General features: G+C 35.7%; 1 protein-coding gene across 2 annotated transcripts in view; it reads left to right on the top strand.

Moving 5' to 3' along the window:
- The window catches only part of VPS13B (vacuolar protein sorting 13 homolog B), a 425,569-nt gene that overhangs the window by 271,969 nt on the left and 134,548 nt on the right, over positions 1–19,052 (top strand). For both annotated transcript variants that reach the window (XM_064647722.1, XM_064647715.1), the window contains exons 32-33: positions 4,668–4,794; positions 6,447–6,590. In XM_064647722.1, coding sequence (XP_064503792.1) covers positions 4,668–4,794; positions 6,447–6,590 — 271 coding nt within the window. The remainder of the gene's footprint in view (positions 1–4,667; positions 4,795–6,446; positions 6,591–19,052) is intronic.

Below are 19,052 nucleotides of genomic sequence, written 5' to 3'. Positions count from 1 at the left end.
GGCCTTTCCCTTGAATCTTTTCGAATAAAATGTAGTTCATTTTTATTCAGTCCTGTGTTTTAGTTGCTTCTGTTGTACCTGAACTTGGGCTTGTATTCATACTGTACAAAGCCTTACTCAATAAGTTGGGGTATATTATTTTTTTATATTAATCCACAGCAAAGAAATACTGCACAGCATTCTTAATATAATGAAAATTAGCTTTGCTGAGCATTATGTTATAAAAATAGTAATTCTGTACAACCAGATGGTGTAAATTTGTTTGTTATCTAATTTTGGTCATTAAATGGTCCTCAAAATGTTGCTATGCTATTTTACTGTCTTGCAACATGTCTTTGCAACACCTCAGAGAGCTGAAAGGATGTTAATGAGTCATTAGTAGTCAGATATCCTAATACATTGGTGAATCAGAGATTAACTGATTTGTACAACTACATGGGAAACCTGCAAGAGAAAAATATTTTGTAAGTCCTAAGTTAACATGCTAACATAAGTAACATCTTTTGAGGTTTTGCATGCCTCACACTACTAGAGATCACTTTGATTATGTGGCCTATTTCATGCTAATGCTTTTTTTTTCTTTTCCACATCACAAAATTTTCCATGAGAAGTCATCTTTCTGTAGGTAGTAAATTTATATGGTGCAAATGTGCTCAATTGTCATTCATGTTTTGAATGTACACAAGTTTCTTCCTGACCTATGGATTTTTAAGTATATAAGGTCTCAAACTCTAGATTCAATAAGGTATTATTTAAAAAAAGATATAATTGGCAAGAAGGCAAACATTTCCAAATTTTACATCTAGATTATATTTAGCTGTTAGTGGCAATGTTTGTTTGTTTGTTTTGATTAGTGTTTTCCACATAAGAGAACAAATTTATAATCCTACTTGTGCATTTTCTCAGCTTATCCAGTCTCACATCCTGGCACCTCCTTAAGAAGTGCAACATCATCTCATTGGCAGTCCTTCCTCCTTGTATAAATTCAATATGCTTCTGAGTGGATGTAATCAAATACTGATGATTTGATTTGATGTGATCAAATGTTGTTGCATCCATTGCAAAATTCCATTCTTCACATTTTTTTCTCTCTTCTTCCCACAGAATTTTTTGTCATATTAATCATTTGATATGCCTTCGCTTTCAAGGTACTTCCAGGCCACTAGGTCTATCCATTTCCCCTTATGTGTCTTCTTTCATTTACTTTGACACATCTACACTCACTGCTCATCAGACCTCATCGTAGCAGTTACCGGGACTGCCGCATTCAGCTCTTCAAAGAAGCGCTTCCTTGCTCACTGCTAGGGTAACCTGAGTATTATAAAGGCATTTCTTGTGAACATTCACAGTTATTGTCATGTTTTCTTCAAAAAAAAATTCATTTCTATTATACTGTAATATAAAAACTCATAAGACAGGTTGCCACTGGGTATCATTACCTATGGTGCTGTAGTGGTTTACTTTACTTCCCTGTCTGTGGGTATGTTTTTTCTTATACTTAAATTGTAAGCCTTGGAGGACAGAGACCATTTTCATCCTGTGCTTTTAAAATGTGGATCCGTGGTCCTTAACCGGAGTTGATGTTATTGTGCCGATAAAGCTCAAATTCAGCACTAAGGCACCTCCAGGCCTTATCACAGTTCCTTAACTGCCTTGTTGCTTTGCGTTAGCATATGGTCTTTCAAATGCGCTTACTTTTAAGTGTACATGATCAACTGCTTTAACATCTCTAAAAATACTAGCTTTTCCTTTTTTTTTCCAAGACAAATATATAACAGATGCATAAATGAACCATGGAATGAATGTGCTGCAGACATAGAGCCATCATTACGCTCTTCACAATCAAGTTTTTTCATAAGCTCATGTGGCGTACACCTGTGTTAAGTTAACGTTGCACTTAGGTGCAGTGTGGAAGACTTAATAATTCAAAGTGGAATTTGTTTCTTTGTTCCTTTTCTGCTCTTTCTCATATCCTTTCCCTTCATTATTTACTGTGCTCTGTTTGCCTTCTGTTTATACTTACAATTATTTTCTAATACTTGACTTGGTTGAGATTCAAATTCACCAACAAGAAATGCAGGAAGTAGTAAGTAGCGCAGGACAGGGATAGCGCATAAGGTTGATTTAAAAAATAAAATAAATCTGTAATCAATATATATTGCCAAAAAAAGTCCTTTAAGATGCAGTGTACTAGGTATCTACTAAAATGACATATGAAATTTAAGAAATGGTAATATACATGAGCTTAAAAATAATTTGAACAATGATTGAAGAGAGCCAGTTGAGGTTTTGGAGTACAACAAATAAGTTGCTTTTACAGCTCGGTTTTGTCATTAAAATCATGATAGCATTTTTATGCCGCTTCAAGTGGAAGCTTTCTAGTGTATAGCTGTGTGTTCTTTCACAGAATTCTTCTACTACTTAGCTTTTTCATTTTCCTCAAAATAAGGAACTTCTTTCTCATCCTTTTGAGAAGGGGAAATAGGAATTGGGTAGAAAGCCATCTGGTTTAAATCTGAAATGAAGGTGATGGCAGGGAGAGAAACATTTGTAGAACTCCAAAATCTAAGACCATTTTCTCAAGTAGAAGATGTTGACTAACCACTAACAGGTCTACTTTCTCGTTTGGGGTTCTAATTAGACTAACCTTGCTTTAAAAGCCATCATTAGAGGTCAACACAGCTAGAGTTGACCAAGCTTTTAAGGTAAGATGGTAGTTTTCTCACACTCACTTACTGACTTACTCTTAAGCAAACTGCACACTACTTACAGTAGCATGCAGCCTGCTTGGCGGTGTTTGTGAGGGTCATTTGAAGTAAAAGTTTATTAGATTTGTGCTCTGCAAATACTAGCTCTATGGCGTCTGCTGTTAACTTCTGTATACTGTTGTCCTAAATGAATTCAAAAGCTTTAAGGCCTACCCATACCATACAGTTTATATTCCCTAATAGGTCACCATGCTTTCTGCATGTTCTGAGGACACTTAAAAAAATTGTTAGTACAATTTGAAGCATCAAAATCGAAATAACCTGAGCAGTAAATTATCATCTAGAGATTTTGTATCTTTTGCAGTTGACTGAATTCCAGTCAGGTTATGATATCCATTTAATTTACTTTCAGCCTAACTCTTGGCTTACAAACCATCAGCATTTGAGGTTGTTTGCTTTTCAACAGAATCCATTTCAGAACCATTACTAGACTATGTATCTCAATACCCCTTCTTACTCAAGAGATTTAAATACCTATTCCACATGCATTCAAGATATTTCTCCACAGACAGGCATGTAACAATATTGTTTAATAACATTAACATTCATAAGTCTAGTTGATGGTAAGGACTAATTCTCTAATTCCATAATTCATGTGTTTGGCTCACTTGTGTGATTTACGCTGATGTCTGAACTGCCACGTCTCCATCACTGGACATGGCAAGATTCAAGGTAATACAGGGAAGTGTAACTGATATGCTGATGAAGAATTCTGCATAGATTTATCTTCTTCTTCTCTAGGGCAGTGTAGTTTGATCTCTTAAATTGCATAATTTCATAGTTGCTAATTTTCTATTTTATAAACATAGGAAAACTTACCTCAAAGCAATAAACTTCTGATGCTTTTTAGAGTTCTCCTTGGTGAAATGCAGTTATTTAATGTTTCTGCAAATTATACTAGTTTTTGATAATTCTTTTTACCTATCTTGATGGAAGGGATCTCCCAGGAATTTGAACTGTGTCCTCTTTTAGAGGCTGAACACCATCTTGATCTCATTACATTTTTTTTCCTTCATCAGAGGCTCTCAGATGGCATTTTGTGCCAATAGTTTATTTGACCTGACCCAGAAGATTCTGGCTATTTGGAATGTGTTGTCATAATCTATTAGGGATCCATCTATGACAAAATTGTGCCTCTAGGCTTACTATTTGGTTAAAGGGGAAAAAAAACGGAAAAAAAAACCCACAAAAAAACCAAAACTAAACACCCAGCTGGAAAACAAATGCAATTATCAAGTTTAATGGCACAAATACTCTTGGTAATTAAATTTTGATATTTAGATGACAAGTTACCAGCTAAGAGCAACCAGAGCAAGACAGAAGCATTGGAGGAAGACTGACATCTCTTCAAGTCATTTTTATCATCTTAGGCAATCGTTATAAGTTTAATGTGTGAGTCCTAGAGTTGCATAGGATTTGCTAGTTTAATTTTTCATGTATTTCATTTTGTGTTGGTTATGTTTTGTGCAGAATTTTTCAATGAAGAGTTTTAATGCATGAGTTCAAATATTATGCAGGCTTCAGGGCAGCTATTTATAAAGTTTGGAGAATACTGATAATGAAGTTCACATCTTTTTTAAAGTTATTGAATATACTGTGTTAAACAGGAGAAGAAGCAATGTCAAGTGTCAAACTTGTCTACCTGGAGATAGGTTGTAGAATTAAATATTTAGACTTACTTTTCCTGTGAAATGAAGGTAGAAGTCTACCTTCAGGATTGGAATTAACATGACTTATGATAATGATATTTAATGATTATTTAGGTAGCAATTAAATGCTGAACTGGTATTGAAGAAGTTTTGTGCTACATGCTGGATGTAAAGAATAATATATAAAGTTTTTACCCCTTGACAATTTATAATGTAGTTCCATCTTTCCTTTTTTTCCTTTTTTTTCTAGCATAAGGCGGCATCAGGAAAGGAGAGCTATTCTAACTCCAATTTTAACAGATTTCACAGTCCGAATAACTGCAGCTCCTGCGATTATTTTTACGAAAATCGATGCTGCAGAGAATTTACACCCAGAGGTCAGTACAAAATGTCAACAGAAATAGCATAACTTTTAATATCTAGATAATCTTAATATTCTACCATTCCACCATTGGAAGTGTCCAGATGTGTTTTCAAATGCAGAAGTTGCCAACTAGAAAAAGATCACTAGCTGAAATGTTCTTTCTCTGCTGGAGAAAGAATTTGTATATAGCATCCAATATTAAAGGCAGTCTATCTAGAGGTAGATAAGCCTATTTGCAATTCAAAAAACGGGAATCTTTTAATGATTTCCATCAATATTTTTTAAAAGTTGGTGATGGAAAGGTGTTGAGAAGAGCTGCTACAGTACACCATTACAAAACAAGCATCACAAGCTTCTCATACAGAAGCCCAAGATGCAATCTATAGACTATCTATAAGAAGAAAGTGTAGCTGAGTTCTTTTAGCCATATTTCCAAGCCCAGAGATTGCTACAAAGCATCCGCCTCCCAATCACTGCTGTGGGTACTTCAAGGTACTCCAGATTTAACAACCACTTTTGCGTGTTTGTGGGTCAGCTTGTTATTTATTAGTCTGTGAAGCAAGTTACACACAAAAGGTATTGGCTACCTTTTTGGCATTAGTTTGTAGCTCAAGAGTGTTTTATATAAGGGAAACATCAGAAAATTTTTGTCAGCTCATAAGATGATTTCTCTTAACAGCTACCTCCTCGAAAGGGCAAAACTGGTACAGAAGTGTAAAGGTATTGCAGCATTCAGTGGGAGTACATTGTTGGAAAATAATAGCTAGTGGGTATAGAAAGGAGAAAACGGCAGCTTCATATTTTGTGTAAAGCGTCATCACAAGGGCAAATGGAAAATTATTTAATGTAAAAAAGAAACAGAAAGCTTAGGGATGGCTCAGATGCATGGAAGTTATTCCATTTTTTAAAAAAATCTGAGCTTTACTAATGCTTATGTTCAAGAATTTCAGTGGTTTCTGTACATGCATTCTTCTTGTTATCTATTCCCTGGATAACGTTCCCTGATGAAGGGAGAGTTCTAGTTTAGATTATGAAGAGCTTGAACATTATGCAAGCTTCTCGTGAGACACAGCAGTACTTCTACTTAGTAAGTAATCCTTCTGCATTGGTTCTGTTTTTGATCTCCTTATTGCTTGCCAACAGTGTTGAAGAGCTTTATTTGAGCTCGATAACACCAATAAAACAGTGGCTATCCAGCTAGCTTTGCCAAGGTATTAACCGTGGCTTACAGGCAAAGAGAAATCAATTAGATTGGTTATCAGTGAGTTCCAACACATGATTTCATTATAAATCAAGTAGAGTTTGTGTTTAAAAAAAGTAAAAGCTGCATCCTTTTCTCGGAAGGAAAGGAGAATTGGAAGAATTGCCAAGGAAATAAAACCCAAAATCTGACAACCCTACCAAGAGATGGAAACAGGATCTTGTGCGTGAGATGCATTTCTTGCAAAATGTGTCTTAATAGTTATGCTGTTGAAAGCAAAGCAAAGAATAAGTCACATCCTTTAGAAGCCTGACACACCAATTTCTATTAAAAAAGACTGAATTATTACAATATGTAATGTTGAAGTATTGACTACAGCAGAGAACCACAATACAATTATATAGAAACTGAAAATTATTTTCCTAGTAGCTGTTATCTAGAATTTTCCCTTAATTTCTCCACAGGAAATTTTGGTCTGTGGTCATTCTTTAGAAGTGAATGTGACAACAAACCTGGATTTCTTCCTCAATGTGGCTCAAGTGCAACTTCTTCAGCAGCTGGTACAAGCCAACGTGATTGGACTGGAACCTTCCAATAGCACCACTGAGGTAGGTTTTTCCCTGTTTTGCAACTGGATTTTTAAAAAATCCACCCATAAAGTACTGTAGCTCTGATCAGGTGTTTGCATCAGCTAGAAAAAATTATGTAGGTAAATGAAATACGTGGGTTTTTACTATTTGGTTAATGTTGATTTAAGAATAGGATGAGTGTTCAATAAATGCTATTATTCACATCTTATGTACAAGGAGAGTTATCTTATGTAAATGATTCTGGAAACAAATTTTGAAGTAGGTTTTTGAGATTGTTTGGTGTTGAACTTTAACTTTTATTGAATCTTTGGCATTTTCTTGTGAGTTCACATGCTACACTGTGCTTCACTAAAGCCAGTAGACTATAAAACTTTGTCTGTGCCTACTCTTATTAACTGTCTTCACTCAAGTCCCTAAAATTCAATCCACCTCTGAATATTTTCATACTTTTTAGTAAGAATGGTTATGGATACATCATGAGGGATCCTACACCCGAACATTTAATCTTTCCTTTTTTCTGAAATACTAGTATTCAGCAGCCATCTCTTGAATATTTTCATTCTTCATTTCTGGAACTTGATACCTCAGTTTGTATTGAGGGCCAGTCACTAAGTGTGACAGACTGGTAAGTTTAAAGTGTTAAACTTCTGGGCCCACTGAAAAGAAACAAAAAGGGAAAACTTTGCCCTCAGAAGAAATATGTATTTTTTATCTTCAAAACCAGGAATCCAGTCAGGGTGACAACAACTTTAAGATAGTAGAAGTTAATATGTGACAAGGCACTAATTCCATTGGAATGGCTATTTGAACCCATTGAAGTACCTTTGCAAATAAGAGCAAGAGTTAGGGAAAGGGTTATAGAGCAAGACTTCTTCTAAGAATCTGGGTAATGGGAGACCTGGAGAAACCTTTCTCCTTCCTTTCCTGAATGTCACAAATTCAACATTGCATGTGGGTCTGCGTAGAAGTGAGGAATGCTTTAGAGCAGCCAAACTACCTTTATTCCTCTCTCCTCATCCTGTCAAAACTCCAGAAGTTGGTTGGTTGTGCTAATCTAGGCATCTTCCTTTATTCCTTCCCAAGGATGGAGAGAAATAAAGGGCATTGTTTCGTTACCATTTGGAAACGTGAAAGATGAAGAAAAGAAATACAGTGTGTTTTTTCCTTGGATGCTTTGCAGACACAGGGAGATGAATATTGTAATTTATTTGTGGGATTATTATCAATAAATTATTTGTAGAGCATTGTCAGTGGAATGGACAGAATCAGAAGATTTGAATGGGTGCCAAGAATTTATATTTTGAGTTGGCGTTGTGCAGAAGTGCTGCTTAACTGGTTTGGACTGTACAAACTTAAAAGCAATTTACTACATAATTTCAGAAAGCTTTTTGTTGACTATATGCTGAGATAACTATTTGTTCTTCATTGATATCTCCCTTGCAAACCTGGGGTTTCCTGTAATGAATAATTGGAATATTTCTGGTTCAAGATGGTGTTTGCCTTCTGTTTAGTAAGTTATAGAGCTATGTCTGGATTTACTATACTGGAAATGTAAAACCCATAATGTGTTACTTTTTGCGCAGTTCTTTTTCAGTATTCTGTAGTTCTGTGTGCCTGTATGAAGCCACCCCACCCTTCTAATATATGCACATTTATTATTTTCCTCATGGTTCTCCTTTAGTTAGCAGAGAGAAATACCATACATTGATTGTATGCTGCTGTTTTCATCTCGCTGAATGAAGTCAGGAGTCTACACGTGGCTTTTCATATTTCACACCTGCTTATAATTTCATTGCAAGAATCAAAACGTAATTTAGGTTGGAAGACACCTCTGGAAACCATTCTTTTGCTCAGAAGAAGACTAATGTTCAAGGTAGATTTTTAACACAATGTTCAGTCAAATCTTTCCTTATCTCGGAGGAATGACCCTCTAGGTAATTGTTCTGTACTTAACTACCCTTGCTCTGGCATATTTTTGTCTTTATGTCCATTCAGAATTTTACTTGATAAAACTTTTAGCCATTGTCTCTCACCATTTCGCTATACATTTGCAAGAGCAGTCTGACAATCTTCTTCATAACCCTGCTTTAAGTAACTGGAAACAGTAATTTAATACCCCACTATTATCCTTATCCTTTTTTTTTCTGTCTGAACAAACCTAGCTCTCTCTTATCCTCTCCTCATAAATTATACGCCTTTTAACCCTCTTGATGATCCCCTGCCCCTTCAGATTTGTGAATCTTTTTCTTCTACTACTGAGCGCTTAACTGGAGACAGTACTGTAGATGTTGACCTGCAAGGATCTGATAATCTGACCTCTGATTTGCTGGCTGTGCTTCTGCTAATGCTACCCAGTAGGTGCTCAGCTTTCCACACTACAGGGGTATCCTCCTATCACATGTTCAATTTGTCATCCACAGAGACCCCTGTGTTCTTTTCTGCAAAGCTGCTCTGTAGCATTGGCCTGCAGCCAGTATTTGATTTAGGATTTTATCATCTCACAGAATCACAAAATCATTTAGGTTGGAAAAGACCTCTGAGATTATGGAGTCTAACCTTTGACTGATCACCACCTTGTCTACTGCACTGTGGCACTAAGTGCCACATCCAGGAGCAGGACTCTGCATTTGCTTTTGTCCTTCATACCCACCTTGTATTCCACCCATTCAGTTCACACTTAAGTGTTTGGATAAAAGTCTACTGTGAAAGACCATGTAAACTTTGCTAAGGTCAAAACAAGCCTTATCTAGTACTCTATCCACAGAATCAATCATCTCATCATAGGTGACGATGAGATTGTGGAAGAGCTTGATTTGCCTTTTGGTAATTATGTGTTGTTTGATCCCAAAAATGGTTTTGTCCTTCATATGCCTGCAATTGACCTCTGTGGAAGTGTTACCTTCCCAGGGATTACAGTGAAGCTGGGTATCAAGTAGTTTCCTAGATCCTCCTCATTCTTTTTGTAGATGTGCACAACATTTACTGTTTTCCAGATTTGAAAGACTCCCAGACACCATGTCTTTTCACATATGATGAGGAGAATCCAGCAGTGACACTAGCCAGTTCCTCAAACCCCTTTGGATATGTTTGGTCTGATAGTTAAGAAAAAAACTGAGCTTAAGTTATCCATCCTCCAAAGAGTATTGTAAATGAACTAGGCTATTACCCTGGTCAGCGATACACAGATCGTGCGCTCTTTCTCCCGCTGCAGTTTCCTCTTGCATTTGCATTCAACACAGCCTTAGCGAGACATTTCATAGAAAGGTGTTTTCTTCCCCACAGTGTCTATTTGCTCTGCAGATTTAGACTCTCTGGTGCATAGCATTTGAGGATTTTCACCTATATTTCTGTAGACGCTTAAGCAGGATTAACAGAAGAGTAGGAAGAAACAGAAGAAAGTATATTCCCCATGGGTAATTACAAAATGAAATGGAGAAACCAAGAAAGTTCATATTTCCAAATGAGGATGTATGAAACCTGTCTTTCAAACCTGCCCCAAGATAGCATGGAAGTGATTTTATTTTTTTTTTTAAATGTTGAAAGGAATAGAACATTTTTAATAAATATTGTTTTGGTATTTGTACATTAATTTACACCTCTGAACTGTTTGTATTAAGTCCTTGTTCAGTTATTTTCAAGGGTATTCAGAAACTACTACGCACACTCAATGCTTCTCAGGGACTCATGAATGAATGAGCAACCACAGAATAAACAGAAGTATGTAAAAACAGTGTACACATGTATTCTCTGAATAGGAAAGGGGATAAGAAATTCCAGGTGTTCCTTTGTGATAACTGATGCTAAGAGAAATTAGTTTTACTGATTGTAATTTTTTTCTGCTAAAAAAATGAAAAAATTGAGATACATTCTTGTCAAAAATTTTGTTGAGTATCTGTAAAAAAGTGTACTTCAGTGCTGAAAAATGAATTTTAACAGAAGCTGTAGAATTCAAGAGTTGCTTAAGTGTATGAAGAGGAGTGGTAAAGTCTTCATTTTTTTTATGTATTGGTACCATTTTAAAGACACTGCAGATGAAATATTGAAAGAACTCCTAGAAATGCATCTGAATTTTTACAGATCTGACTATGAACTACTGAAAGTTGCAAAAAATTCTTCTTTATAAAGATGTCCAGCTGATTAAAAATTCTGAATTGCTAGTAGTGATTTAGCCTTTTTAAAGAAAAAAACAATCCAATATATAGAATGCACAGAATCATTGTTCAGACTTAATGAAAACATTTAAGGAAATATAAGGTCTGAAGGGACTTTTGAGCACCAGGGTTGGGAGACAAAAGGAAAGTTAGATTGGAACTCAGATGATGAATGGAATTTTGAGTGACTTAAGGCAGTGCTTGGCTTTTCTTTAGGCACTCCCATTATTACTAATTAAGATAATACTCTAGGTTGTGTATCTTTCTTGCAGGCAGACTGTTCAACCACATTCAAAGATGTGGTGTTTAACTTGTTTTCAGGAAGCCTTTTTTACAATAAGAGGTTTTCTTGAAAAGCAAAGTTGGTAGTGTTTAGTGTATATCTATCTCACTGTATTTCTTTTTTGTTAGTATGTTAGTATGTGCATAAAAAGTTTCTTGTTATGCATGTGTGTACAGTTGCAATTGATTTGCATTTTAGCATACAATGTTTAAGGTAGGATAGAACAATGAAATAATTTAAAGTGGAAGGGATCTACAGAGTTCATATAGACCAGGCCTGTTTAGATTGGGTTGCACTAGGGCTTTGAGTCTTGTCCTTCCATATATTCACTTCTCATTAATTAATACCCTCTGAGCTCAATCATTCAATTAGTTTTATATCTATCTAGTAATCAACCCATCCAGACTGTAATGTCTCAGGTTAGATACAAGAGTATTGTGCAAGCCTGGCCAAAACTGAAGTAAATGACGTCCACTGCTCTACCATAATCCACAGATCCAGCTATTTTATCATAGAAGATCATCAGTTGCCTTTGAAATTCATCCAAATTTTCCATTTCTTCGTCACTGTCTCTGGGCCATTTTATCTTACATGCATGGAACACACCCTGTTTCCAGTGTTTTTCTTCTTACAGGTTGAAGAATCCTGGGGGTTCCATTCCATTAGTTATTTTTGTTAATATGTTCTGACTCTTTTCCACAGTGTCCATTTTTGAGGAATAAGAGGAACATGATCCAGACTAGAAATGGATTCTCAGACTGTGTTTCTTCATTCCTTTTACCATTAGTGTATACGTTGAATGTGATCAGCTCCAGTTGACTAGACACACAGTGAACTGAGCACTTGTTCCCAGCTAGCACATTGCTTTTCAATAGTGGGAATATTTTATCTGCAGATAAAATTACCTAAAGCCACAATTTTACGACATACTCTTTTTATTCAGTGTTCCAAGTCTAATGAGAAAACCCATGAAAATGGGAGCAGGTTTGAAATCAGAGATACACTTACCTGTCATGAACTTATTGCCTGATATAGTTCTGATTTTTCACGTGTCTTGCTCTTAAGTCAGTATTCAAACCAGTCAGAATTTAAAATAAACAACCCCAGCGTTTTAAAATCTCATTTGAAATTCAGCTCAGTCAACTGACAATATGGCTGTTCCTCCTCTTTTCCTCACCCCTCTAAAATTAATCTTAGAAATTATACAGCTATTCCTGTTCCCATGATGAATTTTCAGTTGTTTTGGGTTTGGTTTTTTTCAATTTATTCATTATATTTTTGATAGTTACGAATTTTGCAGTTTTGAGAAACATTTTCACTGCAACTGAGAAATGTGGATTTGCATTCTGTACTTTACCTGTATTTTTTTGCCCTGGATAAAAAGTGAGAAATTATCAATAGTTAATGAATTATCTTGTAATAATGCATCTTGTGATTACAATCATCTTGTAACTACTTCTCACAAGTAACGTGATTACTTGTAAGAAGAGAGCCTGCTACAGAGGAAGGAGATGGAGAGTTTTCAAGGGACTGGATTTAAGCAGATTGAAAGCAGACAGCTATTCCACATTGTATCACAATTTTGGCACACTGCTCATTAAGAAAATCTATGCCACTGAAATTAATTCACGCCCAACAGATGTTTAGTACTGTAAAGGGATATGACCTGCTTGACATCAGACACTGGAAGAAAAATATTTTTTCTTTTGATGTTTTGCATTAGGTACCATGGCTATTACGTGTGTCTCACACACTGAAAATAGAACTAATTTTCTTATATAAATTTTACATAAATGCACACTCACCCTCGCTGTTCAGCCAACATAATTAATGCTTTATAGAGAAATGTAGGGTTCTCCAACAGTGTGTGGGTTCATTTAATAGTGGACATTGTATTTAAAAACAAAGTAATTTCTATTTCTACATGAAATTGAAATTTCATCAAACTAATTAATTAAGTTTTGTCTAAATGTACTGGTGGTAAAAATCCAGCAGTAATATAATGGGATAGCGGTAACTTCTCTTTTTAAAATAACGTGGTTAGAGTTAATGGATTGTTTTGGATTCCTGCCTTTAGCCCAGGACTATATGCCTATATATGAATTTGAAGTGTAAAAATTCCATTTATAAATTCTAATACTCTATACTTGATTATGATATACTTATTGATGGGGTTTTAAAAAAAATCAAGTCATTAAGAGTGGAAATACCCTGAATTTACAGCTGCTAGTTTTGGTGTGTTTAGAAACATTTGACCTTTAGAGTCAGGGAAGCAATTGTGGTGGGTTTCTAAAATTTTAAACAAATAGGAAATTTATATTTATGCTTTTCTTTCACCAGCCTCCCTTGGAAGCTAAAGCTGGGTTTCAAATAAAATTAAGAACTTTAGATTCAAGTCTTAGAAAGGCAATAATCTGCTTAGCATTCAGTCCAACACACAAAAAAAGCACCCATGTGCAGCTCATTAGTTTTAGGAATAAATAACTTTTGGGACTGTCATTACATGTCTGTCTGTGAGCAGTGGTGTTCTTTCTTTAAAGAGAAGGGGAAGAATGCAGTGGTTGTCTTTTCCATGTATTCTTGTTGACTTGTAGCACACGAGTACAAATTAGCAGTATTCCAGTGGTTAAGCTTTCAACACAAAATACTTTTAACTTTTTCTGTTAGGATCACATTCTGGTTATAATTTGGTGATTTGTGCTAGGTAGCATATAAAACATGACTTGTACATGTTTTAAGTACTAGGCAGTCTTTTCTGAGAGTCAGTATGTATCTGTAATTTAGAGTATACCTGTCTTCAATAACAGGTATTTCTGTAATCAGTCAGTATTTGAAAACATGACTAGAAGCTACCAGTGTACTGGTTTGTCTTATTCTTGATTAAGTGCACTGTTACTTGGAATAAATGGGAAAAGAAATGAGCTGTATTACCACTTCAGTTAGGGCAATTATATTCCAGTAATGTCTCTTTCTATATTAATGACTTTCTAATGCAGGTCCTCTTTGGTGTAAAGTAGGAGCAACAAATTCATTTTCTCCCCTCAAAAAGCAAGCGAACAGGAAAAAAAAGTCTATCTGTGCCTAAAAGCTTTAAGTTCCTACCAGTAACTTTATAAACTTAAAAAAATGTAGGCCCTGTATTTTAAAGACTCTCTGAAATATGGAAATAGAGGAACCTGTTGCAATCAGTTCTTCAAGTCAGTCTTGAAATCTGCAGTTATAATTTTGCTCTTTAGACTTGAAAGGGAAGAGCTCTACTGCTTCTTGCTTACCACTGGATTATCTGACAAAACTAGACAACCATTTAGCACGTTTTGGTTTGACAGTACTGGGGAATTTATTATGTGCTTTTTGCATAGACATCTGAAGAGTTTTAAAAGTTGAGTATAATTAATAAAAGGTTACAAAGAACATTTAATAGTGCAGGAAATAAAGCTCTTATCTAAATACTTGCAGACAGAGATAAAATAGGCTCTTTTCCAGGTTCTCTCAGTAATTAGAATTATAATGTCTTTTATAGTATGTCTGAGTTTTCCTTTTAATATGTTTATAATTGGAAGCAATGTGTATATGGGTCACAGACTTACCTTATTCCAGAAAACTGCAGTTATTCAGTTGGTAAGACAATGACTTCTTGGAAAATGATTTTTTCTTCTCAATGTACATTCAACTAGATGGATTAATCTCTGATTCTACGGAGATGATAAATTGTTTAGTAGAGCCAGGATACACAATAGTGATACATTTTTGTTTTTCTCAGAACATTACAACTAAAAGTAGAATTCTGTACGTATGCCTTGAGCATAAGTTCAAAATGTAGTTGTGAGTTCTTATTGCTCTGTTAGTTAAATGGAGGCTTTTAAGTTTTGGCATTGCTGAATTTCTGAAATATTTTGTTATGATTGTATAAGCAGAAAAATATGGATTGTTAGAGTTCCATTTAACTTAGTGATTTAGCCTACTATTATCTTCCACGTGTCAGGAGCTGTTCTTAACTTCTTTCTTTCAGCAGTTTAGCATTGCAGGTTAGAATGATATTAGATCATCACAGATATCTATTAAATAAATAACCAGTAACTAAATCAGTAACCTAAGCTGATCTGCTTGCTCATAAATTTTCCAAGCATGATTACATTGAATGGCACTGTTCATCAGTTGCGGTGAGTCCAACTTAATTAAGGGATTGTCTAATCATCAGTGCATGTAGCTTTTGCTGGAGGCATCAAGTGGCCTGGAAGCATTGGTATTGATACTAGATTAGTTTGATTTTAGTCACTATTTAAGGTAGAACTAACAACTGGAATTTTTACTGATTTATGAACTTAAGTAAATTAGGAGATATAGCAAGCTTTAATGAAAGCAGATTAATTGCTAAAATGAAATTAAAAGTATTGATTGGAAAATAGATAGGGATGAAATTTCAGAGATATAATTCTGAATATAGTGTCTGAATGAGACAAGTAATGTTAAGGCTGAAAGAAGTGGCATTAAAACTGATTTGGGCAAATAAAGAGGATGTCTTTTGGAAAGCTGTCTAACATTGGAAGCAAAATTGGCACATGTGCTAGCTTTTCTATCATTAGGTTTTTTTAATAGTTCAGAGTTTTATGGACTCTTTGATTAAGGTGACAGTGGAGGTCACTCTGATTGGAATTATCGCATAACGTGAAAATTCCTCCAATTAATTATCTTTAATTTTTTATTAATGAGATTTTCTAATGATTGTTTCATAAATGAGTTTTCTAAAAATAATAAAATAATTTATTGATAGAGAACCCACTATAGTAATTTCTAAACTTTTCCAGTAAGTAATTATTTTCCGGTTAAAAAAGTGCATCCTACTTCTGGTTTAAAAATTACAATCTATGACTTTAGAAATTCAGTAATTGCTGTTAATGCCCAAATGTCAGAGTGGCAGTTTGTGTTGCTTCTTTTTCCTTTTGTCTATAAATAATTTTTTAAATAGCTGACCATATTATAAAATTGAAAGAATAAAGAGAAAATGTACTGTATATATACTGGCTTTGAATCTCATTGGAAAAATGTTTTTCATGGGTATTAGAGAAGAATGGGAAAAAGCATCATTTAAGATGTGAAAAAGCAACACACTTTTCCAAATATTTGACTAGATAAATTCTGATGATTGTTAAGCAATTATAAACATCATGAATCTTCATTAGAAAGCTTGATTCACTGGAAGTTCTTGGTAAATAATTGTCTCCTGCTTAAAAAATAAAATACATTGTGGGTTTATGCTTTGATTACATAGTCATCAAAGTAGCAACCCCTTGTTTAAACTTTAAAGGTGTGATTTCCAAATGGACTGTATTTGATGGTTTATAGGGCAATGGCATAAAGATTAGTGTAGACAAAAATAATAAAGAAGTGATGATTTATGGGCAAATCTTATTTCCTTCAAGTGTTTTAATACTCTGTAACAGTTTCATGCCAGGTCTCCGGTGCTGTGTTTTTACTTATTATAAGCCTTAGCTTTATACTGTTTTATAAATTCATCTTTGATGTACAGTGGACCTATTGTACTGACTTCTTCATAACGTATAGTCTATTATTGCAAAGAATATTGCTTTGATCTGCTTGACAGGTTTAGAGTAAGGACACATATGTGGTATTTGATAGATTACCTGAGGGGCAAAGAATGTTGCTGCCTTTTTGTAATTATTCACTTTTTCAAAATTAATGTATTCCAAATTCTTAGAAGACGAACATATAATACCTACACATGGATAACAGAAACAGAAGTGCTAGGAAATGAAATACAAATATAAGAGTGAAGTGTGGTTAATGTCCTGATTTTCTTCAGTGATACACCTAGGATTATAGGTGCAATGTTAATAAAAGGACCACATTTTCTCATTCTTAGAAGAATTTTTAATATTCTGGTAAAAGTATTTCTAATATAAATGATAAGTAGTTTTACTGATGATCAGTGATAAAACAGGTGAATTTTCAAGAATTTTAATCTGGCAAATCCATTTCCTGGTTTCCATCACTTACCACCTGGAGATTTTTTGAAAAGTGAGCATTTATTTGTCATAGTAGCATTTAGAAGTAGAAGATACAAGAACTCCTCTTTGAAAAATAAGTTAAATACAAACCAACACATATATTGATCTGCTGATGTCCATGTAGGAACAAAGAGATAACAAATCTTACTGCAGTCAGTGAATGTTCCATTCTTCATTGAGGTTGTTACCAACTTTTCTTTTACTTCTCAGAAAGCTTGAAAGTAAGACTAGACTTTTGGAAAAACATTAATTTCTACACAGTTTGTTTAAATTTGCCCTAAAAAATGTTCCTATCTCATAACTATCTACTTTGCAGACAATTATGAATACAAAGAACTGTTACTTTGTATCTTCCCTGAAGAATCTAAAAGGTACTTTGAAATACTTTTTCTTCACAATATCTCTGTAAGGATTATGGTTCTAGAAGAGAATCGGTTACACTAATCAACAGAAGATGCTTGCTTTTAAAATTAAAGGCAAGTTAAACATCTGAAGTGTTTTCCAGAGGATGTCATCGAAAGCCTTCACCCATTTTCTGTCTCCGGATGGTATATTTCTCCTTATCCCCTCTCTTGTGGAATCACAGTATAGCTAAGGTTGGAAGGGATCACAGTGGGTAAAGTGGTGCAACCTCCCTGCTCAAGAGTCCTCCAGAGAATTTTACTTAGGATTGTGTCCCGATGGCTTTTCAATATCTTCAGAGAAGGAGAGTCCACAACCACACTGGGCAATTTGTTCCAGTGTATGGTCACCCGAACAGTAAAGAAGTTCTTCCTCATGTTCAGGTGGAACTTTCTGTATTCCACTTTCTGCCCATAGCCTCTTGTCCTATTGCTTGGCACCACTAGGAAGAGCCTGGCTCCATCCTCTTGACACCTCCTTACACCCCTCTCAGTCTTCCCTACTCTAGGATCAACAGGCCCAGCTCCCTCATCCTTTCCTCATAACTGAGGTGCTTCAGTCCTCTCATTATCTCCATAGCCCTCCACTGGACCTGCTCCAGGAGCTCCATGTCTCTCTTGTACTGAGGAGCTCAGAAACAGCCACAGCTCTCTGGATGAGGCCTCACCCAGAGCTGAGCAGAGAGGCAGGATCACCTCCCTTGACCTGCTGCAGGTGCTCTTCCGAATGCACCCCAGGATACCCTTGGCCTTCTTGGCCAAAAGGACACTGTGCTGGCTCATGGACAGCTTGTTGCCCACCAGGACCCCCAGGTCCTTCTTCGCAGAGCTGCTTTCCAGCAGGTCAGCTCAGCCTGTACTGGTGAAGGGGGTTATTCCTCCCCAGGTGCAGGACCCTGCACTTGCCTTTGTTGAATTTCAGATGGTTCTTCTCTCCAGCCTGTCGAGGTCCTTCTGAAGGACTGCACAGCCCTCTGGGGTGTCAGCCACTCCTGTCAGCCAGTTCTGATGTCAGGGAACTGGCTGAGGAAGCATCTGCCCTTCATCCAAGTCATTGATGAAAAGTTAAACAAGATTGGACCCAGTATCGACCCTTAGGGGACACCACTAGTTAAAGGCCTCCAACTAGACCCTGTGCCACTGATCACAACCCTCAGACCTGCCATTCAGCCGGTGCTCAGTTTGCCTTGTCCCTGTTTCTCAGGTCACGTAGTCTTGTTTGTTTATTTTCTGTTAGTCCCAATGCATGTTTCAGTAAGCTACAAGTCCATAGCTATCCTGTAGTCTGAAATTCAGGTAGGTAGCTAATATACTAATAAAAATAGCATTAGCTGTTTCTTGAGGGAATTATAGCCAAATTCATAATCTTTTCCATTCATCATTCTTATTCATAAGTTTTTAATTGCAGTGAGGAATGCAGCACTCAACAATCAGTTGTTGAAAATACGGAAAGATTTGCTCACAGTTTAAATAGAAACCAAAAAATTATCCCTGTTTTAGATCTCTCTCAGAACCTCCCCTGCCCCTTCCTGACATTCTGTTATTTCTGCCTAAGCAATGAACAAACCTTCTAAAGTTCTTCAGTGTACTTGGTATTATCGTGTCTATGTGTTGCTAGT

Source organism: Pseudopipra pipra, chromosome 1 (assembly GCF_036250125.1).
Source record: "Pseudopipra pipra isolate bDixPip1 chromosome 1, bDixPip1.hap1, whole genome shotgun sequence".
NCBI lineage: Eukaryota > Metazoa > Chordata > Aves > Passeriformes > Pipridae > Pseudopipra > Pseudopipra pipra.
This window is presented reverse-complemented; position numbering and strand designations above follow the sequence as displayed.